The following is a 27,417-nucleotide window of genomic DNA, read 5'->3' on the forward strand; positions in this document are numbered from 1 at the left end:
AGATTTGCTATTCGAATTTTTTCGCGCTTCTTGGTCCATAACAAATAATAATTTATCATAATTTGCTGCACTGATTTATAACGCAACTTTAAACTTACTCAGGTGCCACGCGAACAAGTATTGCGACCAGAACTCACCTGAAATGAGAGGAATAAAATCAAAATTTAATCAGCAACTTTAAATAAAAGATCAAATGTAATTTAAATGTAATTTCCATTTATATATGCTGCATTAAAATATCGCATTCAGCAGAAACATGGGATGGGTGGTGGGGTGAGAGGTGGGTTTGGGGCAGAACAAAGTGGCAGCACCCGAGCTCCTCAATTATTAATGCGTTTTTGTTCATTGCATACTTTCGGGCTGCCAGTGAGAAATCAACTCGCAAAAACAGGCAAACCAGCGCAGGAGAGGAGGCACTTTGATTTGTTCAGCACACAGTCGCGGGAAGTGGGCTAGCTGCGCTTGGATTGTTTTTCTCATTTTATTACCTTCAAAGGTCATGAGTCTGAGGATACAATACAGTTTCAACAAGTTGGGAACTAAAATTGTTCGTCATTTTGTAAAAGGAGATGGAAAGGACTTCCGTATTCGCCTTTCCACGACTGTCTGGCATTATGTGCAATTTTTTAAAACTTTTCCACCACGCAGCTCTATTTATAACTGCCACACTTAGTTGATTCGTCGCCGTCTTCATGCCACTTGGCATGAGTTTCACATTTCAATTTGGGCGTATCCCACCCCGAGCACCCCACCATCCCACCCCTACTTCCGCGATCCCCGCAGCAGCCTAATGTCTTGGGTGTTTTAGCAAACAAATTACTTTTAATTTTCAGTGACTTTGATTTTTGGCAGTGCTCCTGCCCCGTGTTGTTGTCACTGCCACAGGCACTCCCCACCCACCTGCCACCCACTCCACCCCCAAGACACTGACTAGGCATCTTCATTATCATCGGTTTTAGTGGGCTCATTCGCCTTGGCTTTTTATTTTACTCTGCACTTGTTAGTGGTGCTTTTATTTTGTTTTTCCTGCTTTGTCCTGGCACACACACACACACGTGGAGAAAGGAGAGGCTGGTAGATGAAAAAGAAAAGACAAAGAATATTCGGGGGGAGGGAGGGGAGATGGCAAGCAAAAGTGACTTTTGAGTGACAAATTGTTTTCAAATTTCGACTGGGGCTGTGCTTATTTGTGTTAATGGCATAAATTTGCATAAAAGCATTAACTGTTTATTTGCTTTACCGCTTGTCTGCCTTCTCTCTCTCTCTCTTTGCCACCCCTTTGTGCAAATTTGCAAATTGGCCAGAAAAAGAAACAAGGCAAAAATTCAAATCACATTTTTTGACTCTCCCATTCCAGCAATTTTCCTCTTTCCCGCTGTTTATTCCTGGATTTTCCTCATATGAGCATCGCTTGAGAGTGAAAGTGAATTGTTGTTGATTAGGGGGAGAGAAAAGGTGGAAGGCCAAAGGGGAAAAAGGGGGGTTCTACCTTGCGAGTTATTGAGTGCCTGCCTTTTCCCCTCGGGGTCCAAATGTAATTTGGTGCTCGTATTTATTTATTAAAGCCCCCGAATAAAAAAGGAAAACAGCCTCCTGATTGAATTGTGACAAACTTACCATCCCAATCTCCACCCTGCGAAGGCCAAGAATGCAAATTAAAATGAAGGAAATCACAAGAGGGTGGAAATAAACAAGCCCAAACGCACATGCATAAAAAATTACCACTAATATCGTTCTTTCACTTCAATTTTTATACTGAAAATGCCCGTAAAATTGGGAAATCTCCCGAGGAAATACCATAAAATAAGAATAAAAATAAGTGAGTTACCATAAAAATTGGAAGCATAAATTATTGGATGCAATTCCATTCTTGCCCAGAAGGAGGGGTAAACTATGGATTAGATGCGCCCAAGGACACAAAGAAAGGCTTAAAAAGATTACACGCAATGCAATTGAGAGACGGAGGAGTTGGAGTCCTGGAAGAAAGGAGAGGTAGCCGATGATGGGCATTAAAACAGCTTAAAGGCCGTAATATGTTGTGGCTGAAAATTACATCAGACCAGCCAGCGAAAAAACCAACAAAATTGGCAGCCAGTTTAACTTGTGTTCGCTGCTTCTGGTTTTTAATTATATGCAAAGAAATGTTTAACAAGGCCGTGAAAAGGGCTTACATTTAGGCCTCAATGAGTCTCTCACGAAAAGGACTAAGCCCAGTTGCTCCTCTGTTGGCTTTTATCGTTAAAGACACTTACAAAAAAGAAGAGAAAAAACAAAAATTAACAACGAAACAGGAGAAGCAGGAGCAGAAGAAGAAGCCGCCAAGACCGGCTGGGGAATTTTCGCACTTTTCCTTGACGTTGCAGCCGGGCCAACAACTTTCCGCCCATCACTTTGCCACGGATAAAGTTTTCTTTTGACGTCCTCATCGTCTCCCTGTCGCTCTCATGAGAAATGCATGAATATCAAATTAGGTTGAGAAGTGTTAATTTCAAGGCGCCAGGCCCCCTTCCACCCCTCCGCTCTTCTTCCCTTCCCCAAAGCTTTCCCTCATTTTCCGGAAGTGCATTTAATACGAAATTCGCTCGGACTGCGTGTAATTCATTAAAAATAATTTAACGCTCAATTGACTTTTATGGGAAAAACATTTTGCAATTGCATCCGCCACACGTGGCAGATGTGTGTCATACCCAAAATTATCGGGCTGACATCAACTAATTTGACTAATTAACGGCTCAATAACGTTTGACTAAACAACGTGCAAATTGAACAATTAGCGGGTTAACGTGTTCCTGCGACAAATCAAAACAAAGCGTTGGAAGTAGGTTGAAATAGCGTGGACCATGTAGCCGCTTTATTTCGTACTATTAGGTTAATGTTAGCCCCATTATTTTTCTCGTCAATCAAAATAAAATTCGAACGAGGGCGATTACTTTACGTTTATTGGTCTCCTCATAATTTGTTTATCCTAGTCAATTAAATGTTTTTCAAATCTCAAGTTTCAGATTTGCACACACATTGAAATCAAAGATTATATTAAATCTACTGTCAACTGTTAATCTTCTTTTCTTACTTCCTAGGGTTCCTTTTTCACATCTCTGCGTGACTGCTACTCAAGGGTCACCGGGTCACATTTAAGCCGGCGGGTCACACAGTCGCCTCCGCATTCACGGTCCCATTGCACGAAGGTTAAATGTGCCATATAATTTGTTACTTTCTGCATATGTTGATGCCATTAGGAACACATCCAAAGTCGGGAAAGCCAAACCAGTGCGAGCTGCTAATGCAAATCCCACGTGGCTGACTGGCGTGTATTTATTTTGGAGATTTTGTAAACTTGTTGGGGGTGTGGCCACCCTAACCGCCCACTTTACCGGCAAAGCGTACGTCTTTTTGTGCATGTGAGGGTCTCCGCCGTAGTTGTTGCTCTGCTGCTGTCATTGTCACGTGTGAAGTGCCATCGAGTGACACAAATGAAGTGGCTGCTATTAGCTTTAAAACGAACCGACAATGTTGTTGCTTCGTGCACAGATACCCTCACGCACACACTCCCACCAAGTGGGTTAGAGTTCGAGTGTGCTTGGGTGGTGTAAACTATCGTTTACGCTGCGGATAAACCCTAAATCTAGCTATAGCACGAGTATTTCTGGACACCATTGTAAGACGTTTTCAGGACGATCAGGTGACTAGCAAAAACTTAATGAATTAAGTAACAACCAAACTTTAGTAAAGGCAATAAAAGACTGTTGGATTCTGATTCTTGGTAGCACTCTTAAGGTGTTTCCTGCATTAGTTGAAAGATGGCCTCATTACCCACCGGGGATTTACTTAAACTCTGACTAAGACTTGAGCTGCTTGACTTACTTTGTACCCATTCCGTTCAATTTTGATCCTTCGTCTTTTATGTGAGTAAATTAGCTTATCTGATACATCAAGGGTGTTTCAGCCTGCTTCTCAGCTCCTTCCTCTGTTGACGCTGCTGCATAATTTAGCAACATTTTTTCTGCCACTTTTATTCAATTTGCACCCGACAAATCTTCGGTCTCTCAGTCATTGAGGTTTCAGCTTCTCTGCACTTGGGCTTGTTGGTGGATTATTCGAGGTTCTCTTTAGCTGGGCCACACACAAAAAAAGGGCTAACAGTCTTGCTCGTGCTGTCGACACCATGAAAAATTCACTTAAATTGTAATTTACTTGCAGTTGTTTTCGGTAACCTTTGCTTTTCCTTCCTCCATTTTTCCCCCTAGACAAATCTGTTCCGTTGTCTACTGATGTTCTCCTGCCACATTGTGCTCTGCTTGCTCAAAAATTCCTTTTGAGAAATTGAATCCCTGGCATGCTGGACTAACACGAATCCATCCAGCAATCCCCCATGTTTGTTTATCCACGCAATTGTGTCCCACTCTGCGTCCTTTCCAATTCCTGTGTGTGCTCGTGCATTTGTCTCTGCTGCCATGAACACCAATGGGATTTCTGCTGCTTATCTCATTTTCAGCATATTTTATCAAAAACATGATGATATATATTTCACGCTCTGTGAGCGGAAAGTCGCCCCTTAGGTCTTTCACTCTAATTTTGACTGCCGACAGGCAACTTGATTTTTGCTTAAAGTGTTTGAGCCCAAAATTTATAAACTGTTGCATAGTTATAGGTACGTGGGACCCGATGTCTGGGTGTCAGAAGATGTTCACGGATTGTATGCAGGAAATAACTTCTTTTACACCCTAAAAACTCGTAATCCTAGTCTACCAATATGCATTTCTTTTATAATAAAAACCATTTCATGTATAAGGGCGAAGCACTAACTGGAGAACACTTCCGAAATCCGATTAAAATTAGTTCGTTCAGACTCGCCAAAAGTGCAAAAGTCAACTTTACTCACACGCTCGTACGCAGGCAGAAGCTTGACTCTTTGAGAACGTAGGTGTGTGTGAGTATAAATCACTTAAGCGCACAATCTGTCAGCCATTTGACCAATTAAAAGTTTTAGCCCTAATACGCTTCATTTGATAAAGTTACGCACACAGAAAAAGAGGACGATCGGAAGAGGGGCCTCAAATAGAGGAATTAAGGGAAGAAAGAACAACTTTGGGGGCCATAAAAAATGCAAAGAGCGAAAAATAAAAACTTTCAAAAGCAACTCAAAGGAGCTGGGGCAACAAGTTTTGTAGCTTATTGAAATTTATTGAGATTTATACATAATCTGTGCCGTGCACAAAGGAAACTTTCACCCAGCTGTCAATCACAGTGCAGGCCACCTCCCCCTGTGAAATCACCCCCTCCACCCAGCAGCCATCATCCTCTAGTGACCAATAAAAACGACAGGCACAAAAACATTTGATGAAATGCCGAGACGACGACGTCGTCATCTGTCCAGGAAATAAGCGCCAATTATGCCACCAGCAAATGCGTTTTGACTCAGGTTTGGGTTCAGTTTTTCGCAGCATTTCGCAGCAGGAAGCCGGCAACGGCCATCAGCTGGTCGGCCAGTTAGCGTACCCAGAATTCATTTCGTTTCGCTTCTTCCAATTTCAATTTCAATTTGCTGCACGCTGAAATGGCCATGTCGTCGTCCCCATCCCCATCTCCATCCTCCTTTTTATCCCCTTGGAAGGAATCCCCAAACCGCTTTCTTTGGCTCTTGTCTCAAAAGCGATTCAACACTGAACTATCCGCCGGCAAACGAAAATTAAAAATAGGTTTGATAATTAAAAGTACCATATTGATATTGAAAACTTAAATATGGATCCAGTTATAAAATGAGTGAGATACGTAATTATGAAAGTTTTATTTAAAACTACTAGGAGTGTAAGTTATGTTTCTTCCATTATTCTCCATAATTTTAAAGATCATTAACTATTTTGGTCTTTTCGTGTATATCTCTGCTTCCCGTTTCGTTTTTTTGCCGGTGTATGCCGAGTATGCGGGGGGAGTATCTGCTTGACCAAGCGCACACAGAGCGCCGGCAATGAGGTCTCGGGGGTGGAGTGGGGTGGGGTGGGGTTGAATCATTTTGTACGCACTTCCGCTCGCTCGTAAAGGGATTTTCCTGTATCTTGCATCCGGCCGGCTGCTGTTTCTCCTGCTTGGAGCTCCTGCTCCTTTTGCCTCCTCTTATCCTCTGCGTCTGTTGCTGCCTGTCATCTTGCGCCAATGGGTCATCCATCTCCCTATTCATCCTCAGTCCGCAGGCCGCAAATGTTTTATTTATGTGTGGACAACGACGTTGGCGGCGGCAAAGTTTTCCTTAAATATGCGTGGATGAGAGGGGCGTGGAAAAAGGAGAAGCAGGCGTAGGCATCTGCTCAGGTGTCTTCTTCAGGAGCCCAACCTTTCCGGCAGACATGTGCGATTTCAGCCTTTGATTGAGTGGTGCGCTGCCAAATCCGCAAAATAGATTTCCCAATTGACACATTTTTATCTTTTGGCCCTTTTGTGCTTGGGCTTGATTTCTTCGAGCACGTTCGCTTCGGCTCTGGTTAATAAGATTTTAATATTTATAACAGTATTTATCCTTCTGCCAGACGGAAAAATCAAGCGAAGTGAATTTAATTAAATTTTATTCACTGCTTACCGCGAAATGCCTTTATTAACGAAGAATTCCTTAAAGTTGAAGAGCTTGAGGGATAATGGCTTCGACCTGCCCAGAAGTTTATTCATTCATTTCACTCAACACCCCAAGCACGCCTTCTACTTCTACTTTATTTGCTTTGTTGATTGTCAACATCAATTATTTAACTTTGGCCTAAAAACTCCTCGCAGCCTTCGGCCATTCCCCGTCCACTCCTTTGCTGATCCTTGGGTCTATTTAAAAACAGTCAAATAAGCGCACATAAAACTTATCACGCCTGAATTTGTCAGCACAAAAGCCAGCGCACGAAGGAAACCCAAAAAGCAACCCTTTTTTCGACTTTTACGCATCCTTTTCATCTGTTTTCCTTTTTTCGGTCGCCAGTTAGTTGGAAAATTTGTCGCGGCTTCGACGCTTCGCACTTCATTTTTTGTTTGTCTTGTTGAATGCTAAATGCAAATGCTTTGCATACTTTATGCCGTTTTCTACTCTTTTTTTTACACGCAACCAACGGGTTGGGTCTTGGTGGAGCTGTCAGGGTGGTTTCGGTGGTTTTCCTTGAGAGTGGTGGTGGCCACTTAAGACAAATTGCGCGAGCTTCACAACAAAAGAGGCACCGCCACAGAAGCAGAAAAATAGGCAAGAAAACTGGTTGCAAGAAGAAGGGAACATAAACAAATTTACTCTCACTCATTTCCCGCTATTCAAAAAGTTCACACACAATAGGCAATAAGTATTACGCAGAAAATCTGCAAGGCGAAAAAATGAAAGGGTTCCTCCACATTTTTTTGAAAAGTTTGAGGATTTCGCTTTTGTGCGCACTTAAGCTCAAGTACTTTACGCCGATTTCTGGCCATCATTCTTTCCGAGTCAAAATCAGAGCCCCAACCTCAATCAAAACTCTCTGGCATAGACATAAGTTGGTTGCATCAAAGTTATTTTCTTTAGAACATTATGGTTAATTTTTCGCGGTTCCGAAAGTTTTTAAGAGCAAACTTTTGCGGGCCTTTTGAGTAATTAGGCAATTATATAATCGTTGCGCCACATCAAGTATACGCCATGTGTGTATGTGCGTTCGCGGGCTATAAATATTTCCAATTTCCCAGCATGCAGAGCTCTAGCCTGGTTTACACAACCAAGGATAATACGACTTTATGGCCAAGGCAAACTCAGCGCTGCAATAATCCACGCATTGCGCCCGTAACATTCTACACTGCGGTTATAATAAAATCATGCCTATTTGAACAAATTATTTAGCGTAAGAAGTATCTCATTTGATAATTTACGGGGATTATTCTACGTAACGAATAATGTAGCAATGAATAAGGTTCCACAAATCATTACTAAATAGATGTCACCTCTCCCATCATTTTTCTGTGTGTAGTCTCCACCATGTGTGTGGGCGTGGCAAATGGCTGTCATGTGGTTTTATTAGAAATTGTTATCGCAGCGCCTGTTGCAGCTTCGGCTGTTCCTGCTGCGGCTCCGCCACTGCACTCACTGCATCGAACCAGGGCGCTTAAGTTTTGATTTTTATCTGCCTGGGGAGCGGCTCCGGCCACCAAACGCCGGCTGAAAGGCCCAGCTTATTGCCCCATTTGCTATTTGCCCTCGACGGCTGCGACGGAGGCGGCTTTGCCCACAAGTGCTTTGTTATCTGCGGAATTAAAAAACGTCGCCATATTGGCTGCCGGGCGGAGCTGCTGCTGCTCCCGCTACTTTGAGTGCACTTTTAGTGCCATAAATCAGAAATCGTTCCTGCGGCTGCTGCAAGTTGTGCGGTATTGAATACCCACGAGTTGGTCCGCTTTTATTATTGCAATGTAAATACAAATTTATATTGGCGTCGTAAAGGTAAAGTAAGGCCGCGCAAAGGGAATCCTTAGGCGCAGCTCCTTAAGTGCACACATTTACGGCATTTGGAAAGCCCACACAGACATGGGAAAATCTCCAGCGGAAGCAATCGCATTTCCAATGTCAATATTTGTATTTGCTTTCTATGCGAATGCCAATCCTGGTTGTTATTGTTGCTTCTGTGCCTGATCTCTTTTTATGATTTTGAATTTTATGTTTGGCATTACGGGAGCGACAAAGCCAAATGATGGAGGTAAGATAAGAGCGGAGGAAGGGTGAAAATACAGTGGTACGTTAGTGCAAAATACAATACCGTGTTTGCTAAAATTCCTAAATTCCTTCCATTACTGAAAATATTTCTTTATTAATTTGGTTTTCGGCTAGAAAAAAGTTTTAAGGAGGCAAACAAAATAAGAAAAGAAATCGTTTCGTAATACATTTCAGGATACAAAATTTATGGACTCCAAAAAAATGGTTCTTTCTTAGCGTACCCTCGCCCCTTTTACCACTGTTGCATGGCAGGATCTGTCCGATTACTTACACCTTTGCATTTTATTGTTGGCTACACTTTAATGATTTCAAAGCATGACCTTTAAGCCTTTATCAGCCAGATTAGATCTTCTGGCCTCCTAAAAGATAAGGACTCTTTGGGTTAAATGATCTAATCAACATAGTCATGGTCATAACCACAAAGGATGTGCAGACAAACCTACCATGCCAGACATGAGAAGCGCATTAACTATTCGACGTGCCATAAAAATTATGATACTTTGGCCTACTTTTCAGACGACCTCTTCCAAATGTTAACAGAAGGATATGCGCACGTAAGTCGAGTAAAAAATGTTATGCCAGCACAGGACACCTTAGACGTGTAATAAAGAGAATTCAAAAGACGCCGGCAAAACCAAATCATAAACCAGAATAATAATTACCCCAAGCTTTGACAGGAAGAGCCCAGTATACAGGACGGGGACTGAAAAGGACGATGGGGAGGACGGGGAAATTTATTGATGTGTGTGCGCCTAGGACTCTCCACACACTCGAAGCCCCAAAGCTCGTGTTGAGCCTTAGAGGCCATAAAAAGTTCACATAATAATGTCAAATGAGTTACAACAAAAGCCAGCGAGGGGTTGGGAAAGGGGAAAAGTGGTTTGTCGGGAGGAGGGGATGCATTTACCCGCACCCTTTCTCCTGATGACTGTATTAAGGATGGCCTTCCCGCCAGTCCTTGCGGTCGTTTGCAGTTTTTATTACAAATTTATAGCCACATATGCAAATAAATCGCAGAGAGGACTTCTGTCTCAAGGTGTTGGTGCCCACCCCGAAAAACTTTCTCCCCGGCTGTCTGGAGTTTCGCTTTCAATTGGAAAGTTTTTGCAAATTTCATAATGCTTATTTGGCCAGTCGGACGGACACACAGTCAGACAGACAATGTGTTTGTTCTGGCCCAACACTTTTGCTTGCCGAAAGTTTTGCGCCCCCTCCCGTTGTTTGTGTTTCAGTCTCAGTCGGTGTGCTTGTCTTTCCAGTTTTTGGTCAACAAGTTTCCTTCGCTCTTTCGGCGAGCACACCTGCAGACAAGGCCAACAAAGGAGCTGGAGTCCTGGCAACAGTGCCGACGACATTTAAGCTCATCTAATGCATGTGTCCGTTTGTGTTTGTTGTGTCCACATGCGACAGCATCGAAGAACGAAGGACATCTCTGGGCGCTCCTTTTCGGTCTGCCATGATTCTGCAGAGAAGCAATCTTTCAGCACACGGCGTGAAAATCGCGAAAATAAATATTGAACTGTAAAGCCAAAGTCAACAGGAAAACGTTGCCAAGGATGTGTGTGCCGTCGGTCGTCGTTACCTCAGGGGGCTGTTAAGGGTTAAAGCCGCTTTCCTCTGGCGCACCTGTGCCCGGTAAGTCCTGCTTTGACTATGCTCCCCCGCCGGTGCTAAAAGTGTCCCGCAGTAATTGGCTTGTTTGCAATAGGGCTTTCAAGTTTCCATCGACCATTGACAAATTTTTAGAAAAGTGCTACTAATAAGGATTTCAGTGCACGGAACAAAATATGGTTTCTGTCCTTGGCCACAAATTCTGCAATTTTATTTTCTGTGAATTAAATATAATATTTAACATAGCTACTGTGGGATTTCGTATTACCCTGTAGTGGAGCCCTGTCATTAATCAATAAATCTTATCTTAATCAAAAGCAAATTTAAAACATTATATTGAATTGCGCTCTAATTTTTGCTCTGAATTGTTTCGTCTTGAAATTTTAACGAGTCACCTGGGAGTTGCATCTTTTCGTGTCATTTCTTTCCCTGTCGCCCACAGAAGCCATTGTGTCCTTGTTGTCCTTTGTGTGCAACTATAATAAATAATGCTTCCCACACCCCAGCAAAACAGTAAGTAAAACGCACGCTTGACAAGAACAAGAACATGGAATCACAGAAGAACAACGGGGCAACGCTGAGCTCCAAGACGCCGAAGGGCAGCACGAACAGGAAGACAAGTAGCTGCCCGCCTGCTTGAGAAAGCGGTGGGGCGTTTCGCACCGCCTTAATTGAAATTAATGTGTATCCCTTTTCGATTGTCACACACATGACCCTCTCATACTATAAAGGTACACTTAAAAAACGTTGGTAGAGTGTTCTTCTATAAACACGAATTTACAAAATCAACAACAAATAAAATGGAACGCGATAAAAATAATGTGAAATTTTCATTATATAATATTATGCGAAATTATCATAGTGGTTTTTAAAGTGTGTGCTTTTCCTTCTGTGCATCTCTTTCTTGTACCTCCCGAGGCGAATAGTTTTTGTATTGCCCTTGCTCGCACCCAAATTGACTTATGCCACAAGCAACAAGCTGCTTGTTAACTGGCTACCCCCATTTTGTAAGCTCACTCCTTTTCTTTCCAGTTGCGTGCCCGAATAGTTTGGACACGCACAAAAGCGGGCTACACAAAATAATATTTTTCATTTAACGGTTGTTTTGTGCTGCCTGCGGCCGTAAACGGGGGAATAATTAGCCTTTGTCCTTAGCCTTTGTTGGAACGCCGGGTCTAATGGGCCGACGCAATTTTGATTTTAAAAGATGGCCATGCGTGCATGCCTAATGTGCCAAGGTCCTTAAGATCCGGCAAATTGCCAGCACTTCCACGCTACTCCTGTGTGTTCACAATCCCACTAAATAACTATAATTTTTAACGCTTCCTTAGGAGCCAAAAAAGAAACGAGCTACTGAGCCAAGAATCAAACCATCAGCAAAGGACAACAAAGGACGACGTCCTTGGTGGATTAAGTGTATCCAGTGTTGGAAAGGTATATAGGTATATGGGATAGCTAGAAGCACGCAGAATGAGAATGTAAGAAAAGTTTGCAAAGCTTTAACAATGGAGCAATTTTAACGGAGTGCAGCTTTTAAGTAACTTAGTTTTCAGTTCAAACTTTAATTGTAACAGAATAATAAAAAAATACAATTTTTTCGCTTATGTTAAGATTAAATTTGTGAACTTAATTTGGAAATAGCTCCTTGAATATAAGACATTTGATATCTAAAACCTTTATTATAACATCCATATTGTATTTTTAAAAAAAAGGGTGTTTCATAGTAGAGTTCTTTCTTGCTTATTGCACGAGGTTTTTTTACGCCACGAATATTCGGTCATGGGTTCGGTATTTTGCCAGCCCAAACCTCGGTACTTCCACCTCCCATCTTTGACGAGCGTTCCTTTTAATTTCTTGAAAAGGTTTCTTACCTTTTGTTGTTCTTGCTTATTACGCATCGCACAAAGGCAAACATCGTGGGGAATGAGGAGGCGCAGAGCGAGGAACTACTGGGTGCTCTTACCTCTCCCTTGCATTTTCTGTTTTATATGAATTACAATAATAAAGAAAAGGAAATGCGAGGAAAACGCGTATCAAAAGTTGAGGCAAGGCAGCCAAATAAAATCATAAAAATTACAAAAGGTATGCAGGAAAAATGAGAGGGAGCAGCGGCGGGAGACAGCTCACGAATGCGTCCAAGAAAAATCACCGTAATAAAGCCAAGTGTCTGGGGTCTTCCCTGTGTTTCGCTGTGTATGTTGCAAATAAAACAATTTGAGTGGAAATAAAAAATAAAACAACCTGTGCCAGCTGATGGGTTAAGGTGGGTGGTGGGTGGTGGGAAGCGGGAACTTAACACAACGTCCCAAAATGTAAGTGAGGTGCAATCCTTTGTAAGGAAACGTCGGGCAGTTGGATTCTCAGACAGACAAACATTACCGGGCAAACAATGCGTTGTCCTCGTCGGGGAGTGAAACACAGCTTAAATTATTAATAAGAAGCATAAGAAAAACAAATGCGAGTGAATGCCGGCAGAAGATGAAGCAAGGAAGATAAAGGCGGTTAAAGAAGGAGATACAGTTCGAGCACTTGGAAAAAATAACATGAACCTGAAAACCACACTAATTTGTAGGCGTTTTCGTGCTGCCATACTCGCACTTCTCAGAAAGAATTTTATATGATAATTTGGTTTAACTATCGGGTTAATGTTTATTTTATGAAAGTATAATAACAAAATTGATGAGCAGTATTATCGCAAGCTTTTTTCCGTGTATACCACGACAGCCAGAGCAACAATAGCAGCGGAAGCATTTCCTCGGTCACCGGTTTCGGTCCTGTCTTGTCCTTTAAGTTCACGGGGCAATGGACGGGATAGTGAGGTCAGTGGGTAGTAGAGGGTGCTGGCCTCATCATCACCCTTCCACCTGGCAAAGGGAATAGATGAGCACACCTGAGTGGCTGCTGGACGAGCGAATGGCGGAAGTCCTTAAGCTTGAAGGCCTTTGAACCAAGACACGACGATCAAGATGGTTTATGTGTTCTAATCCGAAACTAAATCAGAGATAAACAAACTCTTCATTTTAAGATGGCCCAGGTTCAAATAGTTGTAGATAGATCCAGTAACGCCTACAAAGTTAAATTATCTTCTTTAGTTACGCGAAAAATAATGCAGGTATTAAAAGATTACTGGCCGTGTAAATAAAGTACCGACCTGCATTTATCACCAATTGAAGCATTATAAACTAAATTAAATTCTGAAAAAAGCGTCAGCTGCAGAAATAACACACCACCCCTTATGTTCTGTCCCATAAAAACCAGACTTTTTCATTGTCTTCTGTATTTCTTTGTTATTAAATATTATTTTTCCAGCCTCACCTTTACACGAAAATTTTTAAACGCCCTTTTTATGACCAATGAAGATGCCCCCGGCTAGCCTAACCCACCCAACCAGCCCCTTCCGACCCACCGTCCCGCGTGATTTATGCCGCGCGGTCAAGTGTAAGTTCCACCGCTGGCACCTCGGGGCAGGAAATTGGGTTTAACAGCAGCAGTCAGCGGGACCTGGCAGCTCGTTTAATTTCAGCCGATTTTTTCCACCGGCCGCCGTTTTATTAAATATTTTCCCCGTTACGGTTTTGTTGCCTTTTTATGAACTGGTTATCATTGGACTACTTTGCGTGTTGCGATTTGCCTTAATTAGTCGCGTCGGCAGATCAGGATATTAACCGCACTGAGCAGGGTTGGTTCGGGTTCAGCCCGTAATTGTGGAAGCCTGTCAGCCGGTAAGCTGCAGTGGCATTTTCCTTTTTTTCTGTGTTTTCATAAATCGCGATTTATTGGCTGCTCGTTAACCTTTGAGCTGATGCTGATGGATAATGAAGGAATGCAAATAAAGGGACACTCTGTGATTGTTTTTTAATTGCCATGCAGTCGGGTATTCGGATATAATGACAGTGCACAAGCGTGGGTAAATGAGGTCCGATTTTCATATAGTGTTACATACTTTTCTGCATACTCGGCTTAATTATTTGGGAATTTCTGTTTCTGTTTGTCCACTTTTATGAAAATTTCACTCAATTTGGTATGACAATTTGCATGCATTCCACAAGAAACCGCACACAGAAAATCCGTACAAAGTAAATGTATCCTTTGAAGTGACAAACACTTTTGTTTATTTCGGGTTTGTGGGCAAAATCATTTAATTTTTCATAAAGATAAAATGCCACGGGGTCTGAAAAGTAAAAAGACCACTTCAGGCGCTGTCATTTATGAAAAAGGGCAGCTGACAGAAGAGGATTGGAAAATAAATTAAAAGCGCATTTATATTGGGAAAGCCTCCTTTTTGGAGACTCTTACCTACCCCCGATTGCAACCGGCTTTCGTACCCTCCGAGGGTTGCACCCCCGCTAACGAGCGTCCATTACGCAAACAATAAGCACGGCTTCCTCTTCAGATAACAAACCACAAACAAACGAACGTATAAAAATATCCCTCTTGTGGCGAGAAGAAATATTGCGCATACGCCACGCATCCTGCGAGTGGCTTTCATTCAAAAATAGATTTATGTGTGGCATTCAAGCGAGACAACAAACAAAAAAATAAATAAAAAAAGGAGAGGACAGGAAGGACTCCCAAACAAAATCAAGAAAAATGTGCTGCAGCATTTATCAAACGTGACGCAATCCGTGGGAATGTTTGAAACTCTTTCCTCCCCTTCCCCACAGCGAAAGCTGCTTGACATCATTATTCTTCAGCAGAAACAAACAATGTGCAGTGCATTTCGGTATCATTAAAATGTGATCACTTCGTATTAAAGCCGCAGTCAAATGAGGGCGGGAGGCTGTCGGAGGGCGGGGCGCCATCTTGGGCAACAACGATTTGATTTAGTGTCGCACATTATTTCACGTACATATCTGTGCTGGGTCTATACGCTGCGTGTGTATATGTTTTGCAATAATGTCAACAATAGACCGGGCTCTTTGACATGTGTGCGTTCGCCGAGTGTGTGTGCTCCAGTTGGTTGGCAACATTTACATTTAGCATTTTGCCCCACTTGTTGACTTTCTGCCATCGGGTTCAGCAGATTTGCATGATTTTCGCATTTATGCGCTTAATTTACTATTTAATAATGGCAAGCAAACAAATGTTTAAGTGGAGGGACTGGGAAAGGAAAAGGAAGTGGATGGGAAAGCAGGAAGTGCGGTCGACGAAAGATGGCTGGAATGGATAATGTAATGAGGGATTGGATCAACTTACCTTGACTCCAATGTGAACCGGTGCAAATTCTGATTTGTGTATTGATGGAATCGGTATCGGTAATTGCATGGGAAGGGGGCAGGACATCATGGTCGCTACCTGTGAATGCAAACAGAGAAAGAGACACACGTTTGTTAGGCGGATTTGGATTGGCATTGAAGGAAAAGAGTGTTTGGGTGAGCATGGGTAATAATTAAAAGATTTTAAATGCATGTTAATAATTTTACAAAGTATTTGAAATCAATAATCACGAAATTTTTTTAAGACTTTATTCCTTTATTTATGAATTTAAAAAACCTCTAAGCTTTTAAATTTGAAAAAAAGGACAACGGTTTTTAGCCATACTAAGTTAATGGTTACTTAAACGACAGAACTGGTCTGCCTTAACTTTCTCCATGTAATCCTTGCCACGAGCTGAAAACCCTCGTAAAAACAATGAGATTGGGCTCGCTGATAAGCGAATCAATGCAACAGCTGCTGCCGTTTTCCCTCCGACACTTGGCCCACATAAACTTTGCCCTCTTTTCGCCATTTTCCTGTAGTTTCGAGTTCACCGTTGGCATTGCAATTTTTCGCCTTTTCAATTTCACGCGTTTTAATGGCAGCCAACCCAGGAATCAACCCCGACCCCGCACGCTCTTGCTCCTCCGGTCACACAGACTCACACCCGCACATACAAATCACGACCACATTGCATTTCATTCGAAAAAGGACGAAGGGCGTGAGCGAGACGGGGCAGGACGGGGCGTGACCATCGTTTCATTTGGCGCCCATCATCATTGTCATTTCCGCTTTTGCGTAACGATGTCAACGTTTTTGATGGCTTCATTTCGTTGCGCTGCATTTCGTTTTGGTTTTTCGTTTCGGGCGCCAAATAAATCATAGCCTGGCTTCCCGTTTTCCCCACTTGCCACGCGTTGCACTCACGCCTTTCTTTTCAACCAATAAAAACTTTTCGACTTTGTCATAATACGAGCAGAGGCGGGAATAAAAGGCTGCGGGAATAAAGAGCAGCGCCAACTACAACAAATACAAAGTAAAATAAAATCACAGAAGCAAATATAGAGAGCGACTAGAATGTGACGTGCTACACATAAAACAAAACCTTCGTTTAAAATATAATCGAACAAAAATAGAAATACTTTAAGATAGGCGACATTTCTTGGACAATAATTTATTTGTGCTGAAGATAATGTTAAAACCAAAATCTTTTACCACTTAGTGCTTTCTCCCAGTGCAGAGCAAAACGTTGCAAATGAAAATGGCATGACAAAGTGGCAAATGTTGTCAAAACTTTCGCAACGCAGAATCGGAACAGCAACATCAGCCATCAAGAAAACGGACAATGTGTTATGGAAAAGACGAGGGAAAGTGAACGTCATTAAATTGTAGCTCTCCGACAATTTTCAATTTCCGGCCTCATTCTTCACGGTTCATCCACTGGAGGAATTTCCATGCCTACGAAATCACGCCTTCCCTTCTCTAAAAATTTTTAAAACATTCGAACAAACAAATTTCCTATCGCATTACACTTGTCAGCAAACGGGCACCTTTTTGTCGCCGCAACTTGGGAGGTCTTGCCAGTTGACACACGTTTCTTTTACCCAACAATCAATGACTTGTCAACGGCATCGATTACCGAACCAGCGACATAAATGCAGAGGCATCATAACAAAACTATTTATGTCCCACTTGCTCATCCCACCTTTAGCCCTTCTCTCCCTGGCTTTTACCGTCTGTCAGCCGGCTGTCAGTTTGTTTACGCATTTCACAGTAAATTGCTTTAAGTGCTACAAAAGTGTCATTTACATGGGCAGCTTGGCAAACTAATTAATAGAATTTCAGCATTACGTATTTGTTGTTCTGCAACTCGTTCTCGTTTTTCCCTGACTGCCGTTGTAGTTGCAGTTGTAGTCGTCATCATTATCAAAAGTAGTGCCAAAGTTCAGCGGAGCGAGGCTTGGCTTGCATTTTAATGACGACAACAAACGGAAATTGACGTTGCCTGACTGACTTTCCAACATTGTAGCCGGCTTTTTATGCTGACACGCGACACAGCAACGGGAATCGCCAGGGTCGACGAGGGGGCAGATCGGCAGAACGGCGGGAGGAACGGAGAAACGGAGAATCGGGAATTGAAACTGGCAGATGGCGGGACATACTCGCAGATGAACTCATGGCCGTGCCACATGTGGCAGCCACATGGACGCTGGCAAGTGCTCTTGCAATAAATGCCCAATTGCCGAACTTTCACACTGAAATTAAAACGAAACTGGAGCACGGGGAACTGACTTTGGGCAATTCTTTGCTATAAAATGGGATTTAACAATAGCCATTTCGAAACATTGTTCTTGTAGAGTAGAATGGGTGGACTAGACTTGGACAATACGAAATGCCTTAATAGAAGAAATAACGTATAGTTCTCTTCAAAATGAAGCTATAAACACTCTCATTGTCGAAAAACCATTCGCTTCTCTCAGTGCAATCTTTTCCTGAATGGCCTTCCTTACTTCATCACGACATTGATGCATGACTCCGTCTCGGTCTCGGTCCATGTCCTGATCCCCCTCGTTCTGTCCACCCTCTCACCCGAGACTCAAACGCCTGTTGGGCCACCCACGCGTTAATTTGTCCAGTTTTGTGGTGGACATCCATGGCATTCGAGCAGGATAATAAATGTAATATGGCAGCAATGAGAGCGAAACGATGTAGCGGTCCTGTGCCTCTGATGCTGCATGCACAATTAGGCCCGAGGGGAGAAGGGGCTGCCCAACCACCCACGAAAACAATGATTAATGAGCAGTTGCAACAACAACAGCAACGGCAATCATACATCATTCGGTTAAGTTCAGCTGAGCGAAGTTGAAGGCCGAACGGCAGCAACAACTGCAACGACAGCAGCAACTCGCAACCTGTCACAATTGCAACCTGCAACAAGTTCATTGCATTTGTCGCCCGTCGTCGACGACGTCGAGTTTTCCACTTCACTGAGCATGCGCGACGCATCCACAGCTGCAGGCAACAACAACGGCAGAAGCAATAACTGCATCGGCAGCATCAGCAACAGCTGTGCCAATCGTGCAGCAAATCAAGCGACCACTTTTGCACGGCCAGCCACTGCAAAAAATCACTAGAATCATTTAAAGCAGAACTTAAAATAAATAAAATAAAATGTAGCCAACTGCTTATTACAGTTACTCATAATAACTATCTTAACTATATAAAGTGTCTACTCTACCGGAGAAGGGAATTTCTGAATCTGGACTGTTTGTTCTTGAAACATTTCCGTCAGCGAATTCAGTTCTGACTAGCTATACAATTTTCCAAGTGTTAGTTACACAGCGAATAAATCGGGAGGAGACCGCCGCGCCCATGGCACTGATATCGTATATTGCACAAACACAAAGGTGCTTGCTTAATGAACAGGTGGCTTGGCTCAGCCGGTGGCTGCTGACTCAGCCCCATTTGGCCCAGAGCATTGAACCTGGTCATGAGTACAATTACTTCCAATCAATTTGCATAATCACTGGAATCTCTTTAAGAGGTAACAAAATAAACAAGCAGTCGATCTTTTGTTTCTGTGATTAATTAATTAACTCGTCTGTTGTGATTTTAGGAATAATATATTGACAATAGACATTTTGGTATTCCAGAAGTTGGACATGTACTACCTTTACGAAACCTACATTTTTAAACTTATAGAACATTAATTAGTATCATAAGTAACTCGATGATTTCGAAATGCACCTGATAAGTCTGAGTTTCAAAGTTCAGAGAAAATAAACAAAGGTCCTTAATTCATATGCTTATGTCGTACTCTTGGCCGCAATCAACAGCTTCGCAGAAAAATTTCATATATACTCTGATCAGGACTTTCCAATGCACTCGACGACAAGGACTGCATCAATCAGCGAGGAGCCGGGCAAATCGCATTAAAAACTAAAATCGTTTAGATTTGTGACACTAAGCAGCAGCACCACCCATTTAGCCGCCCACAGCACCACCCCAGGCCACAATCACAGCCACAGAACTGCCACAGTCGCAACCACTGCGGAAGCCAGGCAACAATAACGAAATCCAACCAAGAAATTGTGCAGATTTAGCATGACAAGTGAAAGTAAATAAAGTGAGCGGATGGAGAGCGAAGAAAGGACGAGGGCAGCCTGTGGCCAGGGATTTCTCCTCGTATTGAGCTGGCACTTTATGCAAAGAATGACGCCCATATTTCACTCACAAAACTCGGTGTTGGCTTAATGCGCTCGGGAAACACGCCAAGAAGTTGCAGCCCACAACGGAACGAACTTGTTGCAACACGCAGATCAGTAGGAGACGGAGGGGCGGGGAAATGGAATTGTAAGACGGTGAAATTGAAAAGCGAAATGCGGGCATTTGCATAAATTCAGTTCACGGAAAACGGGCGGCTATTGAACGGGAAGCGACCGTGATAATGATAAGGACGGCACTCAGGGGTAGAGGAGTGTAGCCGAGATGTTCAACTGGCTATTGTAAGTACAAAATGTTGGCTAGATGGCAAAATGGAAAATCTGGAACTATATAATCAAACAAACTACTCTATTAACGAGGTAAACAAACTTTCATATACAAATGTGTGATATCAAACTTTGTTAATAATGTTAACATTTTGGCATTCACTCTCGTTCCCGAGCTAATAGATTTACCTAACGGTATGCAAATCCCATTGTAAACCATAATTCTGCGTCTAAATATACATAGCAGTCGCATTTGTACACTCACGCTCTTCGTTACTAGTCCACAGTGATTTTACTATCTCATAAACGAATTGAAGAAAAACCTATTAACTAAAACCAAAACGTTCCTAAAAAACTCATTAAAAACTATCTAGATAGAGTAAACAACTTAAGCCTTTATTAGTAATTCAAAGCTCATATGATATAAATTGAAAAGTGGTCACTCCAACGATTGTTTTTTTAAAAAGTTTTTGATAACAATGTTGTTTCGTTTTAATGTCAGCTTTAATTTTGCAAGCGATTTTCAAATAATCGCAGCTAGCTGTTTTTGGTAACAGATTGTTGGCAGCACTGACAGAGAGAAGCTTTGGCCAGGACAGGTGCGAAATAACAGCTCGCTTTTGTGAGCCATGCATTTTTGATCTGCCGCCCAGAGAAATGGTAGTTGGGGCGGGAATCGGTGTGGGCGTGGCTAAGGATTTAACGTGTTCCGTGCAATGCCTAAAACTATGCAACGCACAGCCAAGTGTGTTGAGAATCCTTTTCTGTTAAGGATTTGTTGTTAGTGTTGACGCCTTCGCAGCGGCTTTTGTTGGCTCACACATATGGGCGTGTGTGTTCTTCTGGAAGTGCATGTGTGCGGTTTTGTGCCGCATCAAATTGCATTAGTGTTGAAAGCTGCAACAAACACAAAAAGCCTCAGCTAGTGCGGAGAAAATCTAGTCTCAGTCTATCCCTTGGCCCACCTCGGTCCCACCTCTCAGTCCTCACTTCTCAGTCCTCAGCTTGCAGCAATTTCGCATCTCATCGTCCTTTGTTTGCTTTACATCAGGACATCGTCAACGGATTTCGCCTTTTTGCATTCTGATCTGATCTACCACTCGCACCCTAAACCGCTGCGCAGCCTTTATTCGGCTGAGGGGAGGGGCAGGACAGGGCGGCATACAGTGTGTGAAATGGCTGTAATGCTGCTACTTTCGCCAGGCTTTGAGTAAGCCTCCTCTGGCTGGCAAGGCGACTCAGATGAAGGATGCAAGTTCCACGTTGGAGCACTTTGCGAAAAGTGAAAGATTATATTCTTTTTTATGATAACTTAAAGTTGATTATTTGTTTTCGATAAAGATTTTACTTCATTTTAATTACTGAGGAGACTAAGTCTGGATCAATTTTGTGTGATACTTTTATATTCTTTAAAAAAATCTGATAAGAAAAGGTGCTTTTCAAACCTAAAATTTAATTTAATTTAAATTAATTAAAAAACAATTTTGTAATATCTTGTTTAATAATACAAATTTTTCCCGGTGTCTTGGGTCGCTGCAAGTTGCATTCCGTATGCTGCATGCGGAATCCAAGCCGAGTCCCCAAAGTTGGTCAGCATCATCATCCATCATTTAGCATTCGTTGGGTGACACAGACGGCATTGCAGTGTGTGTAATTAAAAATGTCAACGCACAATGGGTTTAGGTGTTGGCCATGCAATCACAGGTGGCTCACAGGCAACTCAATTCCTGCTGGGCCAAACACAATGCTAGCAAATGAGGCACTGCATCCGAAATAGAAACGGCAATTGCAATTGGCAGCGATAAGGTCTAATACCTTTCTGCTAGGAAGTCTTCCTCTTTTGGTTTAAGATTATAGGTTGCATATTTTGAAAATGGAAAAATTAATCCTCTTTCTGACAAGGAAATGTTATGCTTTTTGTCTCATTCCACTCTTCAATCATTTTCATCTTTGGGGCTCTTCGCACATGTGCACACACCCAGTCGCAAATAGAGCTCTCACACTCCTGGCCACATTCATCTTGGCCGGCCGCCGACTGCAGACAAACATTTTTCGCAAATTAAATGAAAACACCTGATGATATTGGGAGCAATAGCTTCCGTCTCTTTCAGGGCGAGGCTTCTTTGCCTTATACTTCCATTTTTAGAATAAGTAGTATAAAAACTCTTTAAAATATAAGTTTTGCAAAAAGTACTGCTCAGTGATTTTAGAGACTTTAAATAAATGAAAAATAGTTATAATTAAAGAACAACAAAAATATAAACATTTTAGGGCTGGGTATTTTCAGATTCGAGCTTTGTAAGTAACCTCTCTCGTTGGTTTTGCTCTCATTTTTCATCCGTTCTTTTCGCAATTTGTTAGTCAGAAAAACAAAAGCAAACAATTTCCTATTGCAGCAGGGGGAACAAAAACCGACAGAAAACAAAACACGAAAACAGAGGCAGCCAAAACAAATGGTCGCCACGTTCTCCAATCCTTCAGGCAAAATATGTCTGTGCAAATGTGTTCAAAAATTAGGGGGCAACAAAACCAAAACATTTTAACGAAATTAGTTTGCTCACTTCCACAGAACACATTCGTCTGATCCATACTAATGAGTTGAATTTCGGCCTTGAACTGCGACTGCGCAAAGGCTGTTAACAGAAAATGGAAGACGCTTCAGAAGAATCAAGCGAAGATCCAAAAAACAATGAACTTAAGGAACACCAAGAAAAGTACACAAAAGCCCTGGAATTGAACTGAAGACTTTTGTTGTCAATTTTGGCTTGGCTCTTTCAGTTCACGGCTTGACTGGCAATAAACGAGCTTCATAATAGTGTGAAATTGAATGCGCAAAGTACAAAAAACAACGACCAAAAACTTAAGGAACAACACTGAGACCCCAAGCCAAAACTGTAGGGTTCAAGTGCTTGTTCACCATCTAAGCCATATAGGGACTCATCCAGCAGTGAATTGTTCTAGAAATTAATATCGAAAGCTGTTTATGGCGTTGTATTAATCACCTGTCAAAGTAGCTGAAGTCCGTTGCAAAAGTATGAGATGGTCATAGATACTTTATCTGTTACTGAAGAACACTAAAGTAACTGCACCTATTATTTAATCGAAAGATAACATAAGTCTTATTTAGCCGTCATTAAACAATGTGAAATAATTTGACACTACAGCAACAGAAATAGATATAGAATATAAAATTGAGCTGCGAGACTCTGCCTATCTATGAGATTGAGCATTTACGTCCTTTTACGTAGACATCTGTAACCTCGGTTATTAATAAATTTGCTAAGCCTGCGTAATGAGGGTCTCGGCCTCCGAAACTTTGCTGCCTCTGTTTTTAGCTGTCTAGTTGAATATTTTGTTGTCTGTGGTGGTTTATTTTGTTGTGCTTTTTTGGTCATGCCGGACAACGAGTGTTAATGACATCTGAACAACAAGAACGAGTTTCGGGCCTCGGAGTGACTCTTTTCGGTCTTTTGTCAGCGTTGAAAAATGTTTGTGCATGAGAAATTGCCCTGGCCTGCGCCGCTGCAGCAGACACATAAATTCTCATTTAGCATCGTCAAATTAATGACTTCAAAATGGGCCCTATCTGCCCGTTCCTTCCGAGCCCCCTCAAGTATATAAATTCCGTGAAGACTTGCTATTACGCCACAGCTGATCGAGCGCTTACAGGTGATGAGCTCATACCTAGTTCGAAGTGGAAAAACTTGTCGAACAACTTAAGCGGCTGCCGGCCGGCGAGCGAAAACCAAACTCCCGACACACTTACAACTTGCCTCAGACACTGCCACCGCAATAACACTGAATGAAATTATAGAACCGCCCCAACAAGGCGGCAACTATTACAGCACATGTTGTCGCCGGTCCAATTTGTATGTTTTTTTCAGCGAATTTTAGTTCAGTTTTATCCCCATCTAAGCCATGTGAAACTTTTAAGGTTTCTTGTGTCTGCGGGCGGCGAGAGGAAACGAAACTTATTCACTTGCTGTGGGGTTCGTTTTATGGGTTTTCCTGGAGGCAGCAACAAGCGGATGTGTCCATTACTTTTCGGCTCTATCAGCTTTAGGTACTCACTTAAGTTCGTTGATTTATAAGGAATTATAATCTGTTCTTACTTGGGTTCTTCAGATTACACAGTTAACAAAAAAGAAAATAACATTCTCTTATGTCAAGGTATCGTGATACCTTCGTTCACTACCTGCAAATGCGGTAGCATCAGAACACCCCATAAAACAATGTCGATTCTCAACTACCCGTCGAATGCAAATTGTAGAAGCGGAACCATTTTTAATGTCTGATTAGCATGCGACTATTAATAGAGGCGACTCGATGCAGGGAGGCAGCTCTAAGTGAATTTTGCGGCACGTAGACTGGCCAGCACCTGAGGGCCGTGGCTCGAGGAGATGGATGATGACACTTCGGTCGTGCTGCTCGAAGCCTCACACAATAATTAGCAATGAAATCACGTGCTAGTGGCTGGCTTTTGGGCTGCGGGTTAGCAGCTGCCAATTTCAATTAAAGCCAAGAAGCAGCCAGCCAACTGGTCGTCGTCTCCCAAGAGGAGCTTTTAAATGAGCGCCGTGACTAATTACAAATTAAATTGACATAAAACGTGTTTAACGTGCTGCATTTTCACGTTCTACATAATTTATGAGTCGGCCCTTTGGCGCAGGACCTTTTTTGAAGCCCCCAGAAGGTATAAGCCGCCAGTCAAACGGTCAGCTGCAGGTGTAACTAACGGACAGCTCAGCTTTTAGCCCTGCTCCCTGGCTTTGGGTGCAACAAGTTAAGCCGTTGCTGACGTGTTGAATGGCCAGCGTTTTAGTTGCTGCACCTTTGACATCCGCATATATGCACAGGTAGGAGTGTCCATATGTGTGAATTGCCAGCCAGCTTAGTCCTGGCACGCACACAAGCACGACGCACAGATATCAGCAATTAGTTGGCCGGCTTTGCCTCTTTATCTTTTAACCTTTTCGTTTTTGTGGAGCTGAAATTTAATCCGGTTCATTTGCAGTTCACAGCGCTTTCACTTGTCCGGCTGAATGGGAAATATGAGTTTGAATGGACACCTCTTACACTGCAATCTGCGAGGATATGTTTTATAATTTCAAGGGTTATTAAAATGTTCTTTTACAATGCTCACTACTTTTTATTTAATTAATCCTTTGAAAATCGTATGCCTTAGTTTAATCCACTAGATTATGAGTAGTTCTGACTCCCATTTATAGACTCTGTGTCTAACGCCCAGGTAAATGGATATGGATGGTCCTGATGATGCTGCAGTTAGGAACCGTCTGACATGGCCATCAGACCCATCCACACCCACACAATAAGCTGAAAATCAGAACAGCTAGTGAGGCCAACGCAGACAACCTTCCTGCAGCACGAAATTGGTTATACGCCCAAGTTTGACACGCCTCCGACAGCTTTTCTCCTCTCTAGGAGCAGAGCGTGTGTTTGCTGGGTGCGGGCAGCAGCGAGACGTCGTGTAGTTTTAATTAATTTAATTTCACGCTCATAAAATGCCAAACAATGTGAAAAACTCGTGCACACATGGCGGGGAAAAGCGCGTGAGCCGCGCGGAAAAGTTCGTTTGGGATTTTGATAGAGATCCACAGGAGAGAAGCGGGCAAAGTTGTACCCAGATGAAGGCTCTAAAATTGTCCTGTCAGTGGGTTGTCGGCCTGCATATGACAAGGAGCGTAATTAACACGAAACCCACACTTGCCACCCAACTGAATTTGTCATAATTGAATTGCAGCGGAAGTAGTTATTGGCGAACCGGCAAAAAGGGGTCTAACCCCCTTTACGGCCTCAAATTGAGATCGCTGGGCCAGTGAGTCGAGAACCAGTGATCGACAGCAATTGAAGGCACTTAGCGCGTATCCGTGTCACTTAGTTGATTACTTGACTGCTCTTGAATGTGGAGTGCTTGACTGGCTGCCTTTCTGGGTTGGCCACGAGAAACTGCTACACGCGAAGGGAAATCTAGCTCCGAAATCTAACAAAGCTATAAATTACAATGACGTATAAGTAAAGTGAGTTTATAAATCCAACAGCGCCAAATGTATTTAAAATGTTTTCTCTGAATATTTGATTAACTTCCATTTTTTGTCGAAATGCGAAAATATTCTACTGTTTCTTTGTTTATCTTTGATCCCCAATTGTATGTGCGTTTGAAAGAATTCTAATTTTTTAGTTTATTGTTTTGCATACAAGAGTATACTTACATATGTATAATGCATTTAGATTGCTAATGTTTTGGTCTGCTGATTCGCACAATAAACACAACCAGTGAAGTGAGAAAGGGAACACAAAAACAAAACACGAGCTGAAATTATAATCGCAGGCATCACCTTGTTCTTCAGAAAATTGAAAACTTCGCTATGCAAAAAACGTTCCATATTCTCTTTGTATTTGACTTAAAGATCATGTGAATATATTAGAAAACGAACTATGAAGAAGGAACGCTGTTTCTGTGGATTGTGCAATTTCCAAGGAATCTGGGATGATCAAATGTTGTTTTCTGGCTCACTTTATTTTCATACTCATGCATAAATATTTAGCTGACGGGGTCCGCTTGTGAATGTGGATTTTTCCATGTGATGATCTTGACTGCCATGTCTGACTTTTAAATTTAGCTTTTTTGCGGCTCTTTTTTTTGAGTGGATCGTGCTACTTTTTGCTGTCAGGCTTTTGTTTATTTTAAAATAGTGCTTCGAGGTATTGCTTTGCTGTGATGTTGATTTTGGTCAGAGTAGTATTTAGATTCTGAAAATCATGACAATTGGAATTTCAGATTCCAGTTGAAATAAAGTTGTAAAAATAAATTATTCAGTAACCAAAGAACCAACCTATGAAAGTTGACCCATTACATGTGAAAAGAAAAATTATAACTTGGTATGGTATTGAGAAGTCTAATTTCTTCAGCGCAGCTGAATACTGGAACTGTCAATTGCACAATGGCTCTGATTAACAAGACCCACCAAGGCGTTGATCACACCACATGATTTCTCTTCGCTTCTCGCTCCCGTTGAATCTCAAACCTCATTAAGGCAATTTTCCTATTAGCAACGGCAGCAGTTGGGGGAGTGAGATCTTTCGTTGGCATAATTTATAGTTTCTATTTGCGGTCAATTAAACATCCATCTTGGCTCGCTCTGATAACCCGAAGCGATGACGTTGCTGCCGTGCCACCGAGAGAGTCACACACACAGCATTTGGCAGACGTCCAAGCAACAAGCATAGAAATCCCCGGCAAACATTCCCAGTATTACCAACAAAGTAGCTGTGGCCAATGCCACCTGTTGGATGCAAAGTGCCCTGGCCGTCTGTCAGGTCTCAGACTCCTGCTCCGCTCCCGAAATTATCATCATCATCCGTCAGTCAGCCAGAAGATATACATATCTTCCCTTCGGTGGGACAATG

The 27,417-nt window shown here is 42.4% G+C and overlaps 1 protein-coding gene across 7 annotated transcripts in view; it reads right to left on the reverse strand.

Annotated features, from left to right (window-relative positions):
- LOC119560289 (polypyrimidine tract-binding protein 1) overlaps positions 1 to 27,417 on the reverse strand; it is a 146,952-nt gene that overhangs the window by 101,252 nt on the left and 18,283 nt on the right. For 6 of the 7 annotated variants that reach the window (XM_037873682.1, XM_037873706.1, XM_037873691.1 and 3 more), the window contains one exon: positions 15,500 to 15,598. In XM_037873682.1, coding sequence (XP_037729610.1) covers positions 15,500 to 15,589 — 90 coding nt within the window. In that variant the 5' untranslated portion in view covers positions 15,590 to 15,598. Of the gene's footprint in view, positions 1 to 15,499; positions 15,599 to 27,417 lie in introns of those variants that run through there. The other variant, XM_037873724.1, reaches the window with a different exon arrangement.

The sequence above is a fragment of the Drosophila subpulchrella genome, chromosome 3R, assembly GCF_014743375.2.
Source record: "Drosophila subpulchrella strain 33 F10 #4 breed RU33 chromosome 3R, RU_Dsub_v1.1 Primary Assembly, whole genome shotgun sequence".
Lineage (NCBI taxonomy): Eukaryota > Metazoa > Arthropoda > Insecta > Diptera > Drosophilidae > Drosophila > Drosophila subpulchrella.